Genomic DNA, 16,917 nt, shown 5'->3' with positions numbered 1-16,917 from the left:
TCCTTATTAGTCTCTTAAGAAATATTCATGAGACACAGCCAAGAGCAGTGGCTCATGCCTGTAATCCTAGCACTCTGGGAAGCTAACGTAGTGGATTGCTTAAGCTCAGGAGTTGAAGACCAGACTGAGCAAAAGCAAGACCCTGTCTATACTAAAAATAGAAAAATTAGCTGGGCATTGTGCTGGGTGCCTATAGTCCCAGCTACCTGGGAGGCTAAGGCAAGGGGATCACTTGCACCCAAGAATTAGAGGGTGCTGTGAACTAGGATGTCACGGCACTCTACTCAGGGTAAAAGAGTCAGACTCTGTCTTTAAAAAATTTTTTTTCAAGAAATTAAACATACTATAAAATTAGAACAGTTTTTTTGCACAAAGTCTAATTCTTGGGGAGATAAGAAAAACAAAATTTTTAAATAACATCACAATTCACTGTGAAAAATATTTATATAGTGAATAAGTTAAAGGTCTTTTAAAAGAATTCATGAAAACACAACAGAAAAATATTCAGTCCTTAGTTACTACTATAGATATCTACTGTAGGTAATTATGCATGCATCTCTTGTACGAAACTCATACCTATAATACTCAAAAGGGAACTCTTAATTCCCAGGTCATCTCCAAATCTATTCCCCATCCTTAGCTTCTGTATTTACTAAATAAATGGCTTCTCCTATCATCTAGTTATGAGTTGATAAACTTTTCCTGGAAAGGAGCATATAGTAATTTTAGGCTTTATAGACCATAGTGTATGTAATAACTACTCAACAATGCTGATATGGGGGAAAACAGCCATAGTTAAGCAACACACCAGGTTCAAATCAAGGCACTCTATCGCATGGGACCAGAAGATGAAGGTCAGCCCCAGCAGTAATGAGACTGACCTCTGTCCCTTACAAATAATTTAAAAATTAGCCAATGTGAGCCTGTAGAAGCCCCCCTTCCCCCATCAAAGGTACCCTGGCTCCATAGTCCAGCTTTTAACTATGTTCTTCAAACAAAAGTGCCTTTGGCCAGCCCATGTGAGGCTTGAACTCAGACCCCCAGCTTAGAATACTAGTGTTTTATCACGTAGAATATACTAGATAATTGCACAAATATGAAAATTAGAACTACGTTAAATTTACACATACACATGAACAGAGAGCACAGAAAGAAATGTGAAAAACAAAAACATTTATTAGGTGGTAGGGTCATTTTCATTTTATTAAATATTGGTAAGACAATAAATAAGAAAATGGGGGAGGAAAGGACAATATACCAATACAAGTGAAAAAAATGATTAAGTGTGGTGTCTCATGGGCATTCTAGAAGGCCCAGACAGGCAGATCTCTTGAGCTCAGGAGTTTGAGACCATTCTGAGCAAAAGTAAAACCCTGCCTCTACTAAAAATAGAAAAATTACATGGTTGTTGTGGTGGGTGCCTATAGTCCCAACTATTAAGGAGGTTGATGCAAGAGAATCGCTTGAGCCCAGGAGTTTGAGGTTGCTATGAGCTATGATGATGCCATGGCACTCTACCCAGGGTGACAGAGTGAAACTCTGTCTCAAAAAACAATGAAATAGGTAAAGAAGATCATTGCAGAGAAGCAGTGAAGCAAAAGTAATGAAACACTCTAGGCTGGGCCTGGTTGCTCATGCCTGTAATCCTAGCACTCTAGGTGGGCAAGGCAAGTGGATTGCCTGAGCTCACAGGAATAAGACCAGTCTGAGCCAGAGCAAGACCTCTAAAAATAGCCAGGCATTGTGGAGGACCTGTAGTCCCAGTGACTCCAGAGGCTGAGGCAAGAAGATTGCTCAAGACCAAGAATATGAAGCTGCTGTGAACTATGATGCCACAGTACTCTACCCAGGGTGACAGAGTGGAACTCTGTCACAAAAAAAAAAAAAAAAATTTAATAAATCTATTAATGACGTACAAATGCTCACCAGCATTACATGGCAGCCTCTATACAACAATGGTAATGTGACGCACTGCCATACAGACAGGAAGAGGTATGCATGGAAATTTTATTGATAGTATCCAAGTTTATAAATGATGTGTTCTTACAAATTGTAACAGATTAAACATATTTCATACTCTCGGCACTCCCTCACTTTGGTAGGATTTTTGGAAGAGGACCTAATATGCAGGGACTAGAGTAAGAACGGTATGCCCTGGGTGCTGTGGCTCACACCTGTAATCCCAGCACTCTTGAAGGCTGAAGTGGGTGGATTCTTTGAGCTCAGGAGTTCAAGACCAACTTGAATAAGAGCAACACCCCATCTCTACTAAACAAGAAAAACTAGCTGTGTGTTGTGGGAGGTGCCTGTGGTCCCAGCTACTCAGGAGGCTCAGGCAAGAGGATTGCTTGAGCCCAAGAGTTTGAGGTTGCTCTGAGCTATGACGCCATGGCAGTCTACCAACGGGCAACAAAGTGAGACTCTGTCTCAAAAAAAAAAGGTCATTATTGTAATGCTACCTTTCACACACACACAAACCCCCCTTTTTTGCAGTTTTTGCCCAGGGTCGAGTTTGAACCCACCACCTCTGGCACATGGGGCCGGCACCCTACTCCTTGAGCCACAGGTGCCACCCAACCTTTCACCTTTTACAAGCCTTTTTTATCAGTGGAAGAAACCAAGATGCAGTAATGAAAACAGAGGCTTTGAGTCATATCAGATATGCACATATTTCTAGAAGCAAGATAATTGACAGAGTGATTTCAACTTCTTTATTAATGAACATGCTATCATCTCCAGGATAAGATACGCTATAAACTTAAGTTCCTTTCTACTTTCCCTTAACAGTTAATGCAGTAGAAAGAATAATCAGACTACTAAAGAAATTGAGCAAAGAAAAAAATTACTCACCATCATTTAGGGCATCAATGGCAGCCACTTTCTTCTCATTTGCCTGATCCATCATCTCCTCAGTTATCTAGGGAGGAAGTGAAGGAGTAGAGAAAGCAAGAGAGAAAATCAATCTGGACTGTTTTAAGGAAAAGGCAATCATTAAAATATTTTTTGTTCGGGTGGTGCCTGTGGCTCAAGGAGTAGGGCACCAGTCCCAAATGCCGGAGGTGGCAGGTTCAAACCCAGCCCCGGCCAAAAACCACAAAAAAAAAAAAAAATATTTTTTGTTCATTCTTCTCAAGTCTCCAGAGAGCCAAGAGAGTATTTATGACAACTGATTAATGAGCAGGTACCTAGAAGGAGTTTTAAACTTTTATCCTAAACAAAATTTCACTGTCTACACTTTGCCTTAGATATGACTTTTGCTTTCCTCCATCCCAACCAAATCATGTAGTTCTGTCCTAGACTTACCCACCCCCTTCCTAGCTAAATATCACCTTCTCCATAAATATTAAACCCAACCTCCTCAGAAAGAAGAAATTGTTTTTAGGCTTGAATCTTCAGAAAAAAGATCTCACTCCTTTGTTCTTGTAAGTGTCCACTTAGAAAACACTTAGAAAACACACTGAACAAGATGTTGACAATATAAAGATTAGTAAGAATAAAAACTTAACAGCGAACATCCAACCTCAAATGGAAAGTTCAAAGGAAATTCTTTTAACTAGAGGAAAAAAATATGCACTTTACCACCACCACTGTGTAAAATAGAGGTTCTGGCTAATACATGAAGAAAATGACTTGTCAGGTTTAAAAGCTGGAAGGAAATGAGCAAACTACCTTCTTTACATTTGCCTGGAAAATCCAGTGGAAATGATGACAAATCATTAGATCTAGTGAGACAATTTGATAGTTGTGAGATACAAGAACTTAAAAAACAAAAACCAGGGCGGGCGGCACCTGTGGCTCAGTGAATAGGGCACCAGCCCCATATACTGAGGGTGGTGGGCTCAAACCCAACCCTGGCCAAACTACAATAAAAAAGTAGCCGGGCATTGTGGCAGGCACCTGTAGTCCCAGCTACTCGGGAAGCTGAGGCAGGAGAATAGCCTAAGTCCAAGAGCTGGAGGTTTCTGTGAGCTGTGACACCACAGCACTCTACCAAAGGGTGACAAAGTGAGACTCTGTCTCTAAACAAAACAAAAACCAGAGTTCCTCCACACCACCAAAAATCATTTACAAAGCATAGTTTCTAAGACCACACAAGACTTTCTACAGAAGGAAAAAGTAAAATTCTATTAAAGGACAGAAAAGAAGACTTCAAGCAATCTTGACATACATTCCCTATATTCATACAAAAGAGATTACTGTAAACATCCCAATCTACCTCAAGTTACTCAAAAAATTCAAACCAATTGTAACAAAAATTCCTACAATTTTTTTTTTTTTTGCAGTTTTTGGCCGGGGCCGGGTTTGAACCCACTACCTCTGGTATACGGGGCCAGTGCCCTACTCCTTTGAGTCACAGGTGCCGCCCTTTTTTTGTTTTTTTCTTGAGATAGTCTTACTATGTCGCCCTCTGTAGAGTGCCGTATCATCATAGTTCACAGCAACCTCAAACTCTTGGTAAAGACACTGAACCAAGCCTGGATATTTCAAAGATTAATAAATCAAAAACAAACAAACAAAAAAGATTTATAGCCAGGCACAGTGGCTCACGTCTACAATCCTAGCACTCTGGGAGGCCAAGGGGGGTGTATTGCCTGAGCTAACGAGTTTGGGACCAGCCTGAGCAAGAGCGAGACAGCATTTCTAAAAATAGCTGGGTATTGTGGCGGATGCTTATAGTCCCAGCTACTTGGGAGGCGGGCTGAGTGAGGCAAGAGAATCACTTGAGCTCAAACTTTTGGGCTTAAGCGATTCTCTTGCCTCAGCCTCCCAGTACCTGGGACTATAGTCCCACCTATTGTTGTCATTGTTGTTTAGCAGGCCCTGGCTGGGTTCAAACCCACCAGCCCCGGTGCGTGTGGCCAGTACCCTAACAACTGAGCTACGGGCACCAAGCCATATTTTTTAATCTTTTAATTTACTTATTTATGAATAAGGCAGGGTCTTACTATCAACCAGCATGGAGTGCTGGTTGTGATCACATTGCAATCTCTACCACCTAGGCTGAAGCAATCCACCTGCCTCTGCTTCTTGAGTAGCTGAGACTACAGGTGAGACCACTTCCATCTAAAGATTTTAAGATGTTTTTTCTTTGTTGAGTCAGGGCACTTATTATGTTGCACAGGCTGGTTTCAAATGATCCACCTTAGCCTTCCATGCTTCTGCGCTGAGATTAGAGGCATGAGCACCTTGCTACAATTTTATTTTGAAGGTAATGTAGAACACAGGACACAAAGCCCAGATTCAGATGAAGTGGGCATATGTGGTCTAACTAGATGCCTCTCAAAATAAATCTGGAACTCCAAATGCCTATCCCGGGATAATGGTAAACCAAAAACAAACCTGCCCCACAAAGGACAGTCAAGCAGAGAAGAAAGGAATTCTTCAACAATGGTACTGACAGGTAGATTGAAAGTGAAAGGCAAACAAATAGGAGGTTTGACAACTAAGTCCACAAACTCGGCCTAGAAAAAATACTACATACCTCATTGATGAATTATCACTACAATCACCTTCTAAGTTTTCCCCTTGGGAAGCTGCACATCAATACCACCACCCAGTGCACCCTTCAAATCAATTTTGAAACTCTTTTTCTGGAATGATCATCAGAGCTGACATAGCACGAAGTTCAACAGTAAAGTTCATGAACATGCCACCGTGTGCTTACTTTGATAGCAATGCACAAACAATTCAAGATGGTTTCATAACCGTGGTATTCCAGTGTATCAGAGCCACGTGTCAATGTTTTACTGTGTGGCAGTCACTATTGTTGTTCCATGTTTTGTGTGCTATACAACAACCCTGAGAGTCGTATATGGTAACTTATTATGGCTTTTAGGAGAATTTAATCAACATATTATCTAAAATTTTTTCAAGCTCCTGTCCCAAGAACTAATATTCACCTTTTTGAGGGCCTGTTATGACAAAACCATTCTGGAATACAATTCTGCATTAGATACTCCAGTAAGCGGAAATTTCACTTATAGCTAAATACTTTAGGTGAATTCCACTTTGTAGTGCAAAGAACAGTCAAACCAGATACAAATGTAAAAAAAGGTGAAACAGATAATAGCAGAAACTTCAAAGACCGTTGGAATGGTTTAAAAACAGGGATTTTCACAAATACTTAAAATAGTAATGTAAAGTGTTTTCGCAAATACCTTAAGTCCAAGAAAGATTTACTACGTGCTTTTTTTCCTGAAAGAATGTCATATAATTATTGCAACAGGTGAGAACCTTCACGTTCCTCACAACACATAGAAAATAAAAGCATTGAACTTACCTCTGCATTTTCATCTCCCATTTCTTGAGGGGCATCAGTGTCTGGTTCAATCACACCTTCCCTATCAATTTCTGCCCAAATTGAGAAAATGACAATAAGATCTGCACTGTACATTACAATGCACGTGTGACTACAGAAAACTGATAAACTATGGCTAATGCAACTAATGAACTAGTATTTTAAATAATTTTAACTTAACTACTGAGGCATTATAAAATATTTTCCTGTTAAACATTTTATTATTTTGGTAAGACTGCATTTCATCTTAACTGTCACATCATGTAAGATATTTCTTATTAGACTGTAGTGGAGACTTTTTTTTTTTGTTTTGTAGAGACAGAGTCTCACTTTGTCGCCCTCAGTAGAGTGCCTGGCATCACAGCTCACAGCAACCTCCAACTCCTGGGCTTAGGTGATTATCTTGCCTCAGCCTCCTGAGTAGCTGGGACTACAAGCACCCACCATAATGCCTGGCTATATTTTTGTTGCAGTTTGGCCAGGGCCGGGTTTGACTCCACCACCCTTGGTAAATGGGGCCGGTGCCATACTCACTGAGCCACAGGCGCCGCCCCATACATTGTTATGTACCTATTGCCTAGTATTACACAGAAATACACCATTAATTTAGTCAATGTCAAACTAAATTCAGTTCAAATACTAACAATTTTTTTGTGCACGCTGATATTAATAATGATTTTGTTTTTGTTTCAAAGGCAGTCTTACTCACCCAGCTACAGTGCAAAGACACAATCATAGCTCACTGCAACCTTAAACTCCTTCCCCAGTTCAAGCAATGCTCTCACCTCACTCTCCCAAGTAGTTAGGACTACAGCCACACACTTCCACACCTGCCTCAATTTTTATTTCTTATTTTCTGTAGAGATAGGAGTCTCACTATGTTGCCCATGCTGGTCTCAAGTTCTTGGCCTTAAGCAATTCTCCTACTTCAGCATCCCCAAAGTGCTGGGAATACAGACATGAGCCATGATGATGGCTAGCTATAATGTTTTTAAAAAATATTTTATGCAGGGCGGTGCCTATGGCTCAGTGAGTAGGGCGACGGCCCCATATACCAAGGGTGGCAGGTTCAAACCCGGCCCCAGGGGCGGCGCCTGTGGCTCAGCGGGTAGGGCGCCGGTCCCATATGCCGGAGGTGGCGGGTTCAAACCCAGCCCCGGCCAAATTAAAAAAAAAAAAAAAGGTGAATCAAACCCGGCCCCAGCCAAACTGCCACAAAAAAAAAAAAAAAAATAGCTGGGAGTTGTGGCAGGCACCTAAGGTCCCAGCTACTTGGGAGGCTGAGGCAAGAGAATCGCCTAAGCCCCAAAGCTGGAAGTTGCTGTGAGCTGTGATGCCACAGCACTCTACGGAGGGCAACAGAGTGAAACTCTGTCTCTAAAAAAATAAAAAAATGTATGCAGATAAAGCAAGTTATAGTGACACTACAAATCATAGTGAAATATTTAATTTTTTTTTTTTTTTTTGAGAGAGAATCTCAAGCTGTTACCCTGGATAGAGTGCCATCATAGCTCACAGCAACCTTGAACTCTTGGGCTCAAGTGATCCTCTTGCCTCAGTTTTTCTATTTTTAGTAGAGACAGGGTCTCGCTTTTGCTCAGGCTGGTCTCAAACTCATGAGCTCAAGCAATCCACCCACCACAGCCTCCCAGAGTGCTAGGATTATAGGCGTGAGCCACTGCCCCTGGATTGAAATATTCAATTTTAATTTAATTATTATCATTTTTTAAAGCATGGGAAAAATATTAATTTTATTTTATCCTATTTTTTTGAGACAGAGTGGTACTCTGTGGCCCTGGGAAGAGTGCCATGCCATCAGCCTAGGCAGAGGCAGGTGAATCACCTGAGCTCAGAAGTTTAAGATCACCCTGAGCAAGAGAGACTGTTTCCACTAAAAATAGAGAAACCTAACCAGGCGTTATGGAAGTCACCTATAGTCCCAGAAACTTGGGAGGGTGAGGCAAGCAGATGGCTTGAGCCCAAGAGTTTGAGATTGCTGTGAGTTATGACACTACAGCACTCTAGCCTGGGCAATAGAATGAGACTTTGTCTCAAAAGAAAAAAAAATAAATAATGTGGCCCAGCCATCATTCATAATCATTAATGTTCATATCAATGCAAACCAAAATAAATAAAAATAAGTAAAATTATTTCCAATGAAAGTGTAATACCTGCATTGAGGAATACTGTATGTATAAAATAAACTAAGCATTTTGAAGCTGTAATATGGAAAAAGAAAAAAGGAAAATAATTCTTTTAACAATTTTATTTTATTGGCTTGGCGCCTGTAGCTCAAGCGGCTAAAGCGCCAGCCACATACACCAGAGTTGGCGAGTTCAAATGCAGCCCACACCCACCAAACAACGACAACTACAACCAAAAAAATAGCCAGTGTTGTGGCAGGCATCTGTAGTCGAACCTGCCAGGCCAGGTGTATGTGGGTGGAGCCCTAACCACTGTGCTACAGGCACCGAGCTGGTATAAATATTTTAACTAATATATCATGGCTTAAAAATTTTATATTTCAGGTTCAGCGCCTATAGGTCAAGCAGCTAAGGCATCAGCAACATACACCAGAGCTGGCAGGTTCGAATCCAGCCCGAGTCTGCCAAACAACAACTACAACCAAAAAATAGCCGGGCATTGTGGTGCGCACCTGTAGTCCCAGCTACTTGGGAGGCTGAGGCAAGAGAATTGCTTAAGCCCAAGTGTTTGAGGTTGCTGTGAGCTGTGACACCACGGCACTCTACCCAGGGAGATAGCTTCAGACTCTGTCTCAAAAAAAAAAAATTTTTATTTCAGCTTACTTTATCTGTTTCCTTTTATTTTTAAAAAAACATGGCAACTAGAAAATTCTGAGTTTTCATATGAAGCTCACATTATACTTCTATTCGTGCTGATTTAGTCAATTTCATAATAATCAGCACAAGATATTATATGTTATAAAATACAGTAACTACCATCTACTCACCTAGATCACTCTCCTCACTTGATGGTTCCTCTGTCTTTATGTTTTCTTCTGCCTTCTTACTATCTGTTTTTTCTTCCTGGCAAAGGGAAGATAAACAGTGCTATCAATATTAAATAACATACCCAGTACTTAAAAGAATTTATACAGAAACTGTTCACATACATCATATTTCCGTTGTAATGCTCCCTTCCCTGTTTTGTTCTATTTTTTCTCCTTTTTAGTTAATTATACATCTAGTCTCTTATCCAAATCTGTAGGACAATGCATTTTAGAACTTAAAACTTTTTGTATTTTATTTTAAATTTTTATATTTTAGAAAGCAAATATAATACGTTTATTACATAACCCTCTCATCAGGTACCATAGTCCAGAAACTCTCCATAATCCAACACATTACTATTTCTGCAAAATAAAGTTTGAACACTAAGGGGTATACAGACTAAAAATAGTCCCATGTTCACATCATATCTTAATGTCAAATTTATTAAAAACTTCACATTTTCGAGGGTTTTTTTTGAGTTTTCTAATTTCAAAAAAGGAAAAAGGACCTGTGGAACTGTAAGACACAATGAAAATTCAAAGACTTGGGTGGCGCCTGTGGCTCAGTGGGTAGGGCGCCAGCCCCATATACCAAGGCTGGCGGGTTTAAACCCGGCCCCGGCCAACCTGCACCAAAAGAATAGCAGGGCATTGTGGCGGGTGCCTGTAGTCCCAGCTACTCAGGAGGCTAAGACAAGAGAATCGCCTAAGCCCAGGAGTTGGAGGTTGTTGTGAGCTGTGACACCACGGCACTCTACCAAGGGCAATAAAGTGAGACTCTGTCTCTTGGGGGAAAAAAAAGGAAAAGAAAATTCAAAGACTTTAAAGAGACACATGAAGGAGAGCAAATTTCCTTCTCATCCTAAATGTAACCATTCTGGTTGCTTATGTATCCCATTCTAGGATATTCTCTACATGTATGACAGACGTCTGCACTTTGCTTTTCCATTCAACAATGCTTTCTATCTTGAAGAAATATACTCTAATCGGTCTACCTACATCAACTGCCCTTCCACCGTATTACTGTATCATTAACCATTTAGATTGCTTCTCCCTTTGTTTCCTAAAAATTGGAATCAAAGTCCCGCCTTATTACATTATCAATTGTACAAGGAGGTATAGGCTTTACAATATGCTGAAAAAGCCAGTCATAATTCTAAATCAGAATGTTTTTATTACAAAACATTTTTAGCAAAGATATAGGGTTTAAATATAATTTTGCATTCACATACATTTATTCAACGAGAAAATATCCTATCTAGGGTTCAGAAAATACCAAACTCTAATAAAATGACTAACTCGTCTAAGAAAGGAATAACTACATTTTGGGCTTTTCTTTACTTTTCTCATTTTACTTGTTCATAGATATAATTTCTATTTTCATGTCCATATAGATAGACCACATTTAGGATTCTAAATAAAGCAACAGTAAAGTTTCTTATCAGTTTAAGATAGCTAATCCCAGCTAATTAGAAAGCTTATGGAAAAACGCTTTAGATGTGAAGGTAGACAACGACAGAAACAAAAAGTTCTCAAGAAAGAAGTTTTTTGTTTTTTTTTTTTTTTTGTAGGGACAGTCTCACTCCATGGCCCTCGGTAGAGCGAGTCTCAATGCCCAGCTATTTTTTTGTTGCAGTTTGGCCAGGGCTGGGTTTGAACCTGCCACCCTCGGTATATGGGGCCGGCACCCTGCCCACTGATCCACAGGCGCCACCCCTCAAGAAACAACTTTTTCAGAGTACATTTCCCCTCCCATCTATAAACTTCAGCTAGTGACAACCTCCTGATCTCACGTATCCTTTCAGCAAACATACTAAAAAAACACTGTGATTCACACTCAGAAATATTCCTTAGGCACAAAAATAACGATTACTGATGTGGGCTATCTGTTGATATTCTCTGCAATTATTAACAAAAGTACCTTTAGTACCTGTGCTAAGTGCTAAGCAGACAATGACAAAGAATACAAAGGCACACCATCAAAGAACTTGCCACTTACACGACACACATACATGTCAACATTGTGAACACTCCACCCAAATCCCCAGTTTTTGTCCTTTTTCTTCTTTTTATCACCCTTGGTAGAGTGCCATGGCGTCACAGCTCACAGCAACGTCCAATTTCTGGGCTTAGGTGATTCTCTTGTCTCAGAGTCCCAAGTAGCTGGGACTACAGGCGCACACCATAACACCTGGCTATTTTTTGTTGCAGTCTGGCCAGGGCTGGGTTTGAACCCTCCATTCTCGGTATATGGGGCTGGTGCCTTAACCACTGAGCCACAGGCACCACCCCCAAATTTCCACTTTTAAATCAAATTCCAGAGATTTAGTCTACAACTAAATTTTAAAAGATCTTATTTCCAAATCATCTTGGGGAATTCAGGAGTAGTAATTTGAGAGTACCTCTCAAGAAATCTTACAGTACTTAAGCACTAAACCTAAAAATAAAATTAAAACTTACCTTGATGTTTTCTTCTTTAGTTTTCTGAGCAGCAGGTGGTACTTTACCCCCCATGCTTGAGGAAGGTAAGAAAAAAATATTTGTTTAGAAAATTAAAATTCATTATGACAACCAAACTATTTATAGCTTAAGAAAAATTAAGACTTAGACCTTTCCAAAATTTAAGAGAAAACTCTCAATTAACTTGAATGCTTTAGTATAATTACAATTAAGTCTTTTTCAGCTTCAAATTTCGTTTTTAGCATACTGGTTCATGAAACACTTTCCCTGCTTCAATAAGCCAAACAAACATAATTACACAGCTTCCCTGTGCCCACTCCCAGAGGAAAAGAGGCAGAGAAGCCAATATGCAATGACAAAATCATGTGTATCTATGAATCCAAAAGTTGAAATTTGACATTTAGCAAGCATTCGATTAAATTCAAACAGGCAGTTTATGGAATAATTATGCAGTTATAGTAATTCAAAATACTTCTATTTGCTGACTAAGACCTCCAAAAGTTTTTCTTGCTTCTACAGCAGAACCTCTGCAAACTGACCACCCAAGGGACCGGAACAAACTGTGTATGGTCAACTTACAGATATGGTCAACATACAGATGTGTCAACATAAAAAACTAGGCCTACTGTACTGATATCCACATGTACTTTCCTGCACAATTTTTAGAGTATCATACAAAATCATATCAAGACATAGTAAAATCGGGTGGCACCTGTGACTCAGTCGGTAAGGCGCCGGCCCCATATACCGAGGGTGGCGGGTTCAAGCCCGGCCCCGGCCAAACTGCAACCAAAAAATAGCCGGGCGTTGTGGTGGGCGCCTGTAGTCCCCGCTACTCGGGAGGCTGAGGCAAGAGAATTGCTTAAGCCCAGGAGTTGGAGGTTGCTGTGAGCTGTGTGAGGCCACGGCACTCTACCAAGGGCCATAAAGTGAGACTCTGTCTCTACAAAAAAAAAAAAAAAAAAAAAAAAATGACATAGTAAAATCATACATACAACCATACAAAGTCAATACATTTACTGTTTTCTCATAGTTTAATCATTCTTTCTGGAAAAAGTTATCAATCTCGGTCTGTTTCTTATTCTTATTGCAAATGTAAATGGAGAAAGCATTCCCAACACTGGCTACGCCTCTCAGCATACTTGGCCATTTTCCACAGCAAATGACTTCAACTGCATTAACAGATGTCTGACAGCCTCTTCTTTTGGAGTCTCTGCGATTTCTGTCATCCTCACTTGCTTCATACACTTCAGTTGCTTCATACACTTTTATGCTGGTCTGTACTTCGGTCAATATGGCTTGGACAACTGGTTCTGGATCAAGTTCATTACAGGTTGCCAACTCATCATCCATTGCAGCAGTAATGGATGGAGTAGCAAAATCTCCTTCAATTCCGCCACAGGAGATGGGGACTCATGGGGCCAAAACATCATGCTCTTGTCTGGTGACAAATCCAACTTTCTTTTTTTTTTTTTGGTTTTTGGCCAGGGCTGGGTTTGAACTCGCCACCTCGGCATATGGGACTGGCGCCCTACTCCTTGAGCCATAGGGGCCGCCCCAAATCCAACTTTCTTGAAACACTTCTTCATCATTTTTGGCTGAACTTTATTCCAAGCAGAACTGATCCAGAGGCCAAGACTGGTGGACTTCTTGAGCTCAGGAGTTTGAGACCATCCTGAGCCAAGAGCCAGACCCCATCACTAAAAACTAGTGAGGCATTTTTGGGGGTGGGGTCCTGTAATCTCAGCTACTCAAGAGGCTGACACAAGAGATCTCTTGAGCTTAAGAGCTAAGGTTGCTGTGAGCTATGGCACAAGAGCCATCGCACTTGACACAGGGTGGCAGAGTTAAGGCTCTGTCTCAAAAAAGAACTAATCAGCTCGGTGCCTGTACCTCAAGCGGCTAAGGTGACAGCCACATACACCAGAGCTGGTGGGTTGGAATCCAGCCCAGGCCCACCAAACAATGACAACTACAACCAAAAAATAGCTGGGCGTTGTGACGGGCGCCTGTAGTCCCAGCTACTTGGGAAACTGAGGCAAGAGAATTGCTTAAGCCCAAGAGTTAGAGGTTACTGTGAGCTGTGACGCCACAGCACTCTACCCAGGGCAATAGCTTGAGGCTCTGTCTCAAAAAAAAAAAAAAAAAAAAGAATTGATCCAGAAGATAGCATCCAGATCATTAACAGATGCAGTGGATGAAGCTGCTTCCACAGCTGACCACAGGTTTGTGATAAAGTAATAACCCACTGCAGGAGCTGGGCTCAATAATGCATTTTAAATGTTTTGATAATGCCTTGATCAAATAGTTGGATTTTTGAGGCCCTGTTTGGAGGCAGAAATTTCAGTATCACATTTGTGAGATGATTCACTTTTAGGTGGCCAGGACGATTGTCTATTGTCAGTAGAAAGACAGTTTCTTCTTCATTTCTTGGTCAATACATCCTTTGTCCACTCCTAAAACGGGGCACCAGTCATCCATACACATTAGCTTGATCTCGAAGTGACAGGGGAGGTCTTTGGGCGTCAGGTTCTTGAATGTGCATGGCTTTGCCAATTTACCAATCACCAAGGGCTCTCTCTAGCTGAGCTAGCATGAAGTAGAACCGTGAGAGGTTCTTCGGAAAGTTGTCGATTCTTACATCTGTCACCCTTCACAATGCAGCTGTTGTCAGATGTTGCTTAAAAGAGCCCACACATGTCAGCATTAAAGATGTCATCATTTTCCTAGCACTCTGGTAGGGTGAGGCTGGTGAGACCAGCCTGAGCAAGAGCTGAGACCCAGGTGGCGCCTGCGGCTCAGTGAGTAGGGCGCTGGCCCCATATACAAGGGTGGCGGATTCAAACCCGACCCTGGTTGAACTGCAACAAAAAAATAGCCAGGCGTTGTGGCGGGCACCTGTAGTCCCAGCTACTCAAGAGGCTGAGGCAAGAGAATCGCCTAAGCCCAAGAGCTGGAGGTTGCTGTGAGCTGTGTGACACCATGGCGCTCTACCGAAGGGTGACAAAGTTAAGACTGTCTCTACCAAAAAAAAGGAGTTGAGACCCATCTCTACTAAAAATAACTAAGGCAAGAGGATTGCTTGAGCCCAAGAGTTTGAGGTTGCTGTGAACTATGACACCATTCGCAGAGTAAGACTCTGTCTCCAAAAAAAAAAAGAGGGGGGTGCCATTACTAGAAGCCCCTGGCAAAACATATTTTTGTTGAACTTTTCCACAACTTCTACTGGAACTTCATCAGATTCACCTTACAAGACTTTCTGGGTGATCTCAGTTAAATCCGTCAGGCCCAACCACTTAATGCTTGCAAATCTGACACCCCAAATTCCTGTGTAAATTTTTTAGCAACTTCTTGGATCACTGGCCCAGGGATCTGGGCGTTAACTGCCCTCATTTGTTTGAACAAATTGACTTAATCAAGGGAAATTTTCCTCCTTACCATACGTCTCCAAGCAAATCATGCTTACATTTTTGGACATTGCTAACTGTGGGCTTGCTAACACCAAAATGTGCCACTGTCTTTCTTCTGCTGCTTCTCTCCAGAAATTATAGATTGACCTTTTCTCCTTCAATGTCAGCTCTTTCAGTTCTTTCCTGTGGGCCATGATTTCTCAATTAAAATTATTCAATAATTATAGGATGTACTTACAATTGAGACCAGTTCCTCACATTGAAAAAAAAAATCTTCCGGGAGGCGCCTGTGGCTCAGTCGGTAAGGTGCCGGCCCCATATACCGAGGGTGGCGGGTTCAAACCCAGCCCCGGCCAAACTGCAACAAAAAACAGCCAGGCGTTGTGGCGGGCGCCTGTAGTCCCAGCTACTTGGGAGGCTGAGGAAAGAGAATCGCTTAAGCCCAGGAGTTGGAGGTTGCTGTGAGCTGTTATGAGGCCACAGCACTCTACCGAGGGCCATAAAGTGAGACTCTGTCTCTACAAAAAAAAAAAAGAAAAAAAATCTTCCACAACATATGGTAAACAACAGAATGTCAGGCCTAATCCAAAACGTGGTAATAAACAGAGTGTAATAAAATATGAAAAAAAGAACTTACACTAAAGAAAAAATAATACAACAAAGGGGCACACCCTCTACCCCTTGGTATAGAGCTGACTCAATTGGTGAAGTTAGAGAGGGTAAATTAATATTGTGTGTCATAGTCCAAATGGTCAACATACAACTCAGAGGTGGTCAACATACAGAAGTCAGTCTTCCACTGAGTACATGTAGTCCTGTCCAGTCTCTGAAAATTAAGTCAGCTTAAGGACATGGTCAACTATGGAGATTCTACTGTATTTGCAAGACCCTCATATTATATGTTTTTCTCCCACTTATTCCCTCTGAATTTCACCTATTTATATGTAGTGCTTCCTCTTGGCTTTGCAAACCCTTCTTTCCTGAATAGTCTAGGGCACCACCATGAATTATATGCAAATAATCTGAATATTTAGAAAAAAAAGACTACAAAAAACTAGGGTTATATGCTCCATTGCTGCAGAACCTAGCATCAGACATGCAATGGTCTGATGACAAAAATGTCTGACGAATTTAGGACACTCCACAACAGTAAAGGTTGGAAGTCACATACACTGCTAAAATTTGCCTTGAAAACAAAAATCAAGTAGTCATTAACCCTCCTTGTTCACATAAAAGAAGATATATTAACTTGGAAAGCATAAAGAGCTGATCCTGTATGTAGAGTTGTCATGTCCACATTTACATTCTTTTCAATTGGGTGGAATTTGTCAACGTAGGGTACATGCAGGTAGAATTTAAATGTGTATCAGTTTTCCAAGGTTCTTTTACCAATTTACACTTCCATCAGCAGTCTATGAAAAATCCAGCTGTTCTATACATTGTATTTGAGTCACTATTCTTGTTTTTTTTTTTTGAGTTTCACTTTCTTGCCCAGGTAGACCGCCATGAAATCATAGCTCACAGCAACCTCAAATTCTTACGCACAAGTGATTCTCTTACCTCAGTCTCCTAAGTAGTTGCAACTATAGGTACCCACCACAAGGCCCAGTTATTTTTAGAGATGGGGTCTTGCTCTTGCTCAGGCTGGTCTTGAACTCCTGAGCTTAGGCAATCCACCCACCTTGGCCTCCCAGAAAACTAGTGAGGCACTTTCCATACTTTTTTTTTGTTTTGTAGTT

General features: G+C 41.1%; 1 protein-coding gene across 1 annotated transcript in view; it reads right to left on the bottom strand.

Annotated features, from left to right (window-relative positions):
• The window catches only part of ST13 (ST13 Hsp70 interacting protein), a 37,928-nt gene that overhangs the window by 12,851 nt on the left and 8,160 nt on the right, over window positions 1–16,917 (bottom strand). Inside the window, exons 2-5 of the mRNA XM_053582696.1 lie at window positions 11,769–11,823; window positions 9,270–9,345; window positions 6,281–6,351; window positions 2,851–2,917 (exon numbers count right to left, since the gene is read on the bottom strand). Coding sequence (XP_053438671.1) covers window positions 2,851–2,917; window positions 6,281–6,351; window positions 9,270–9,345; window positions 11,769–11,823 — 269 coding nt within the window. The remainder of the gene's footprint in view (window positions 1–2,850; window positions 2,918–6,280; window positions 6,352–9,269; window positions 9,346–11,768; window positions 11,824–16,917) is intronic.

This window comes from Nycticebus coucang, chromosome 3 (assembly GCF_027406575.1).
Source record: "Nycticebus coucang isolate mNycCou1 chromosome 3, mNycCou1.pri, whole genome shotgun sequence".
NCBI classification, from domain to species: Eukaryota; Metazoa; Chordata; class Mammalia; order Primates; family Lorisidae; genus Nycticebus; species Nycticebus coucang.
The sequence above is the reverse complement of the archived record's forward strand: the minus strand, read 5'-3'. Positions and strand labels throughout refer to the sequence as shown.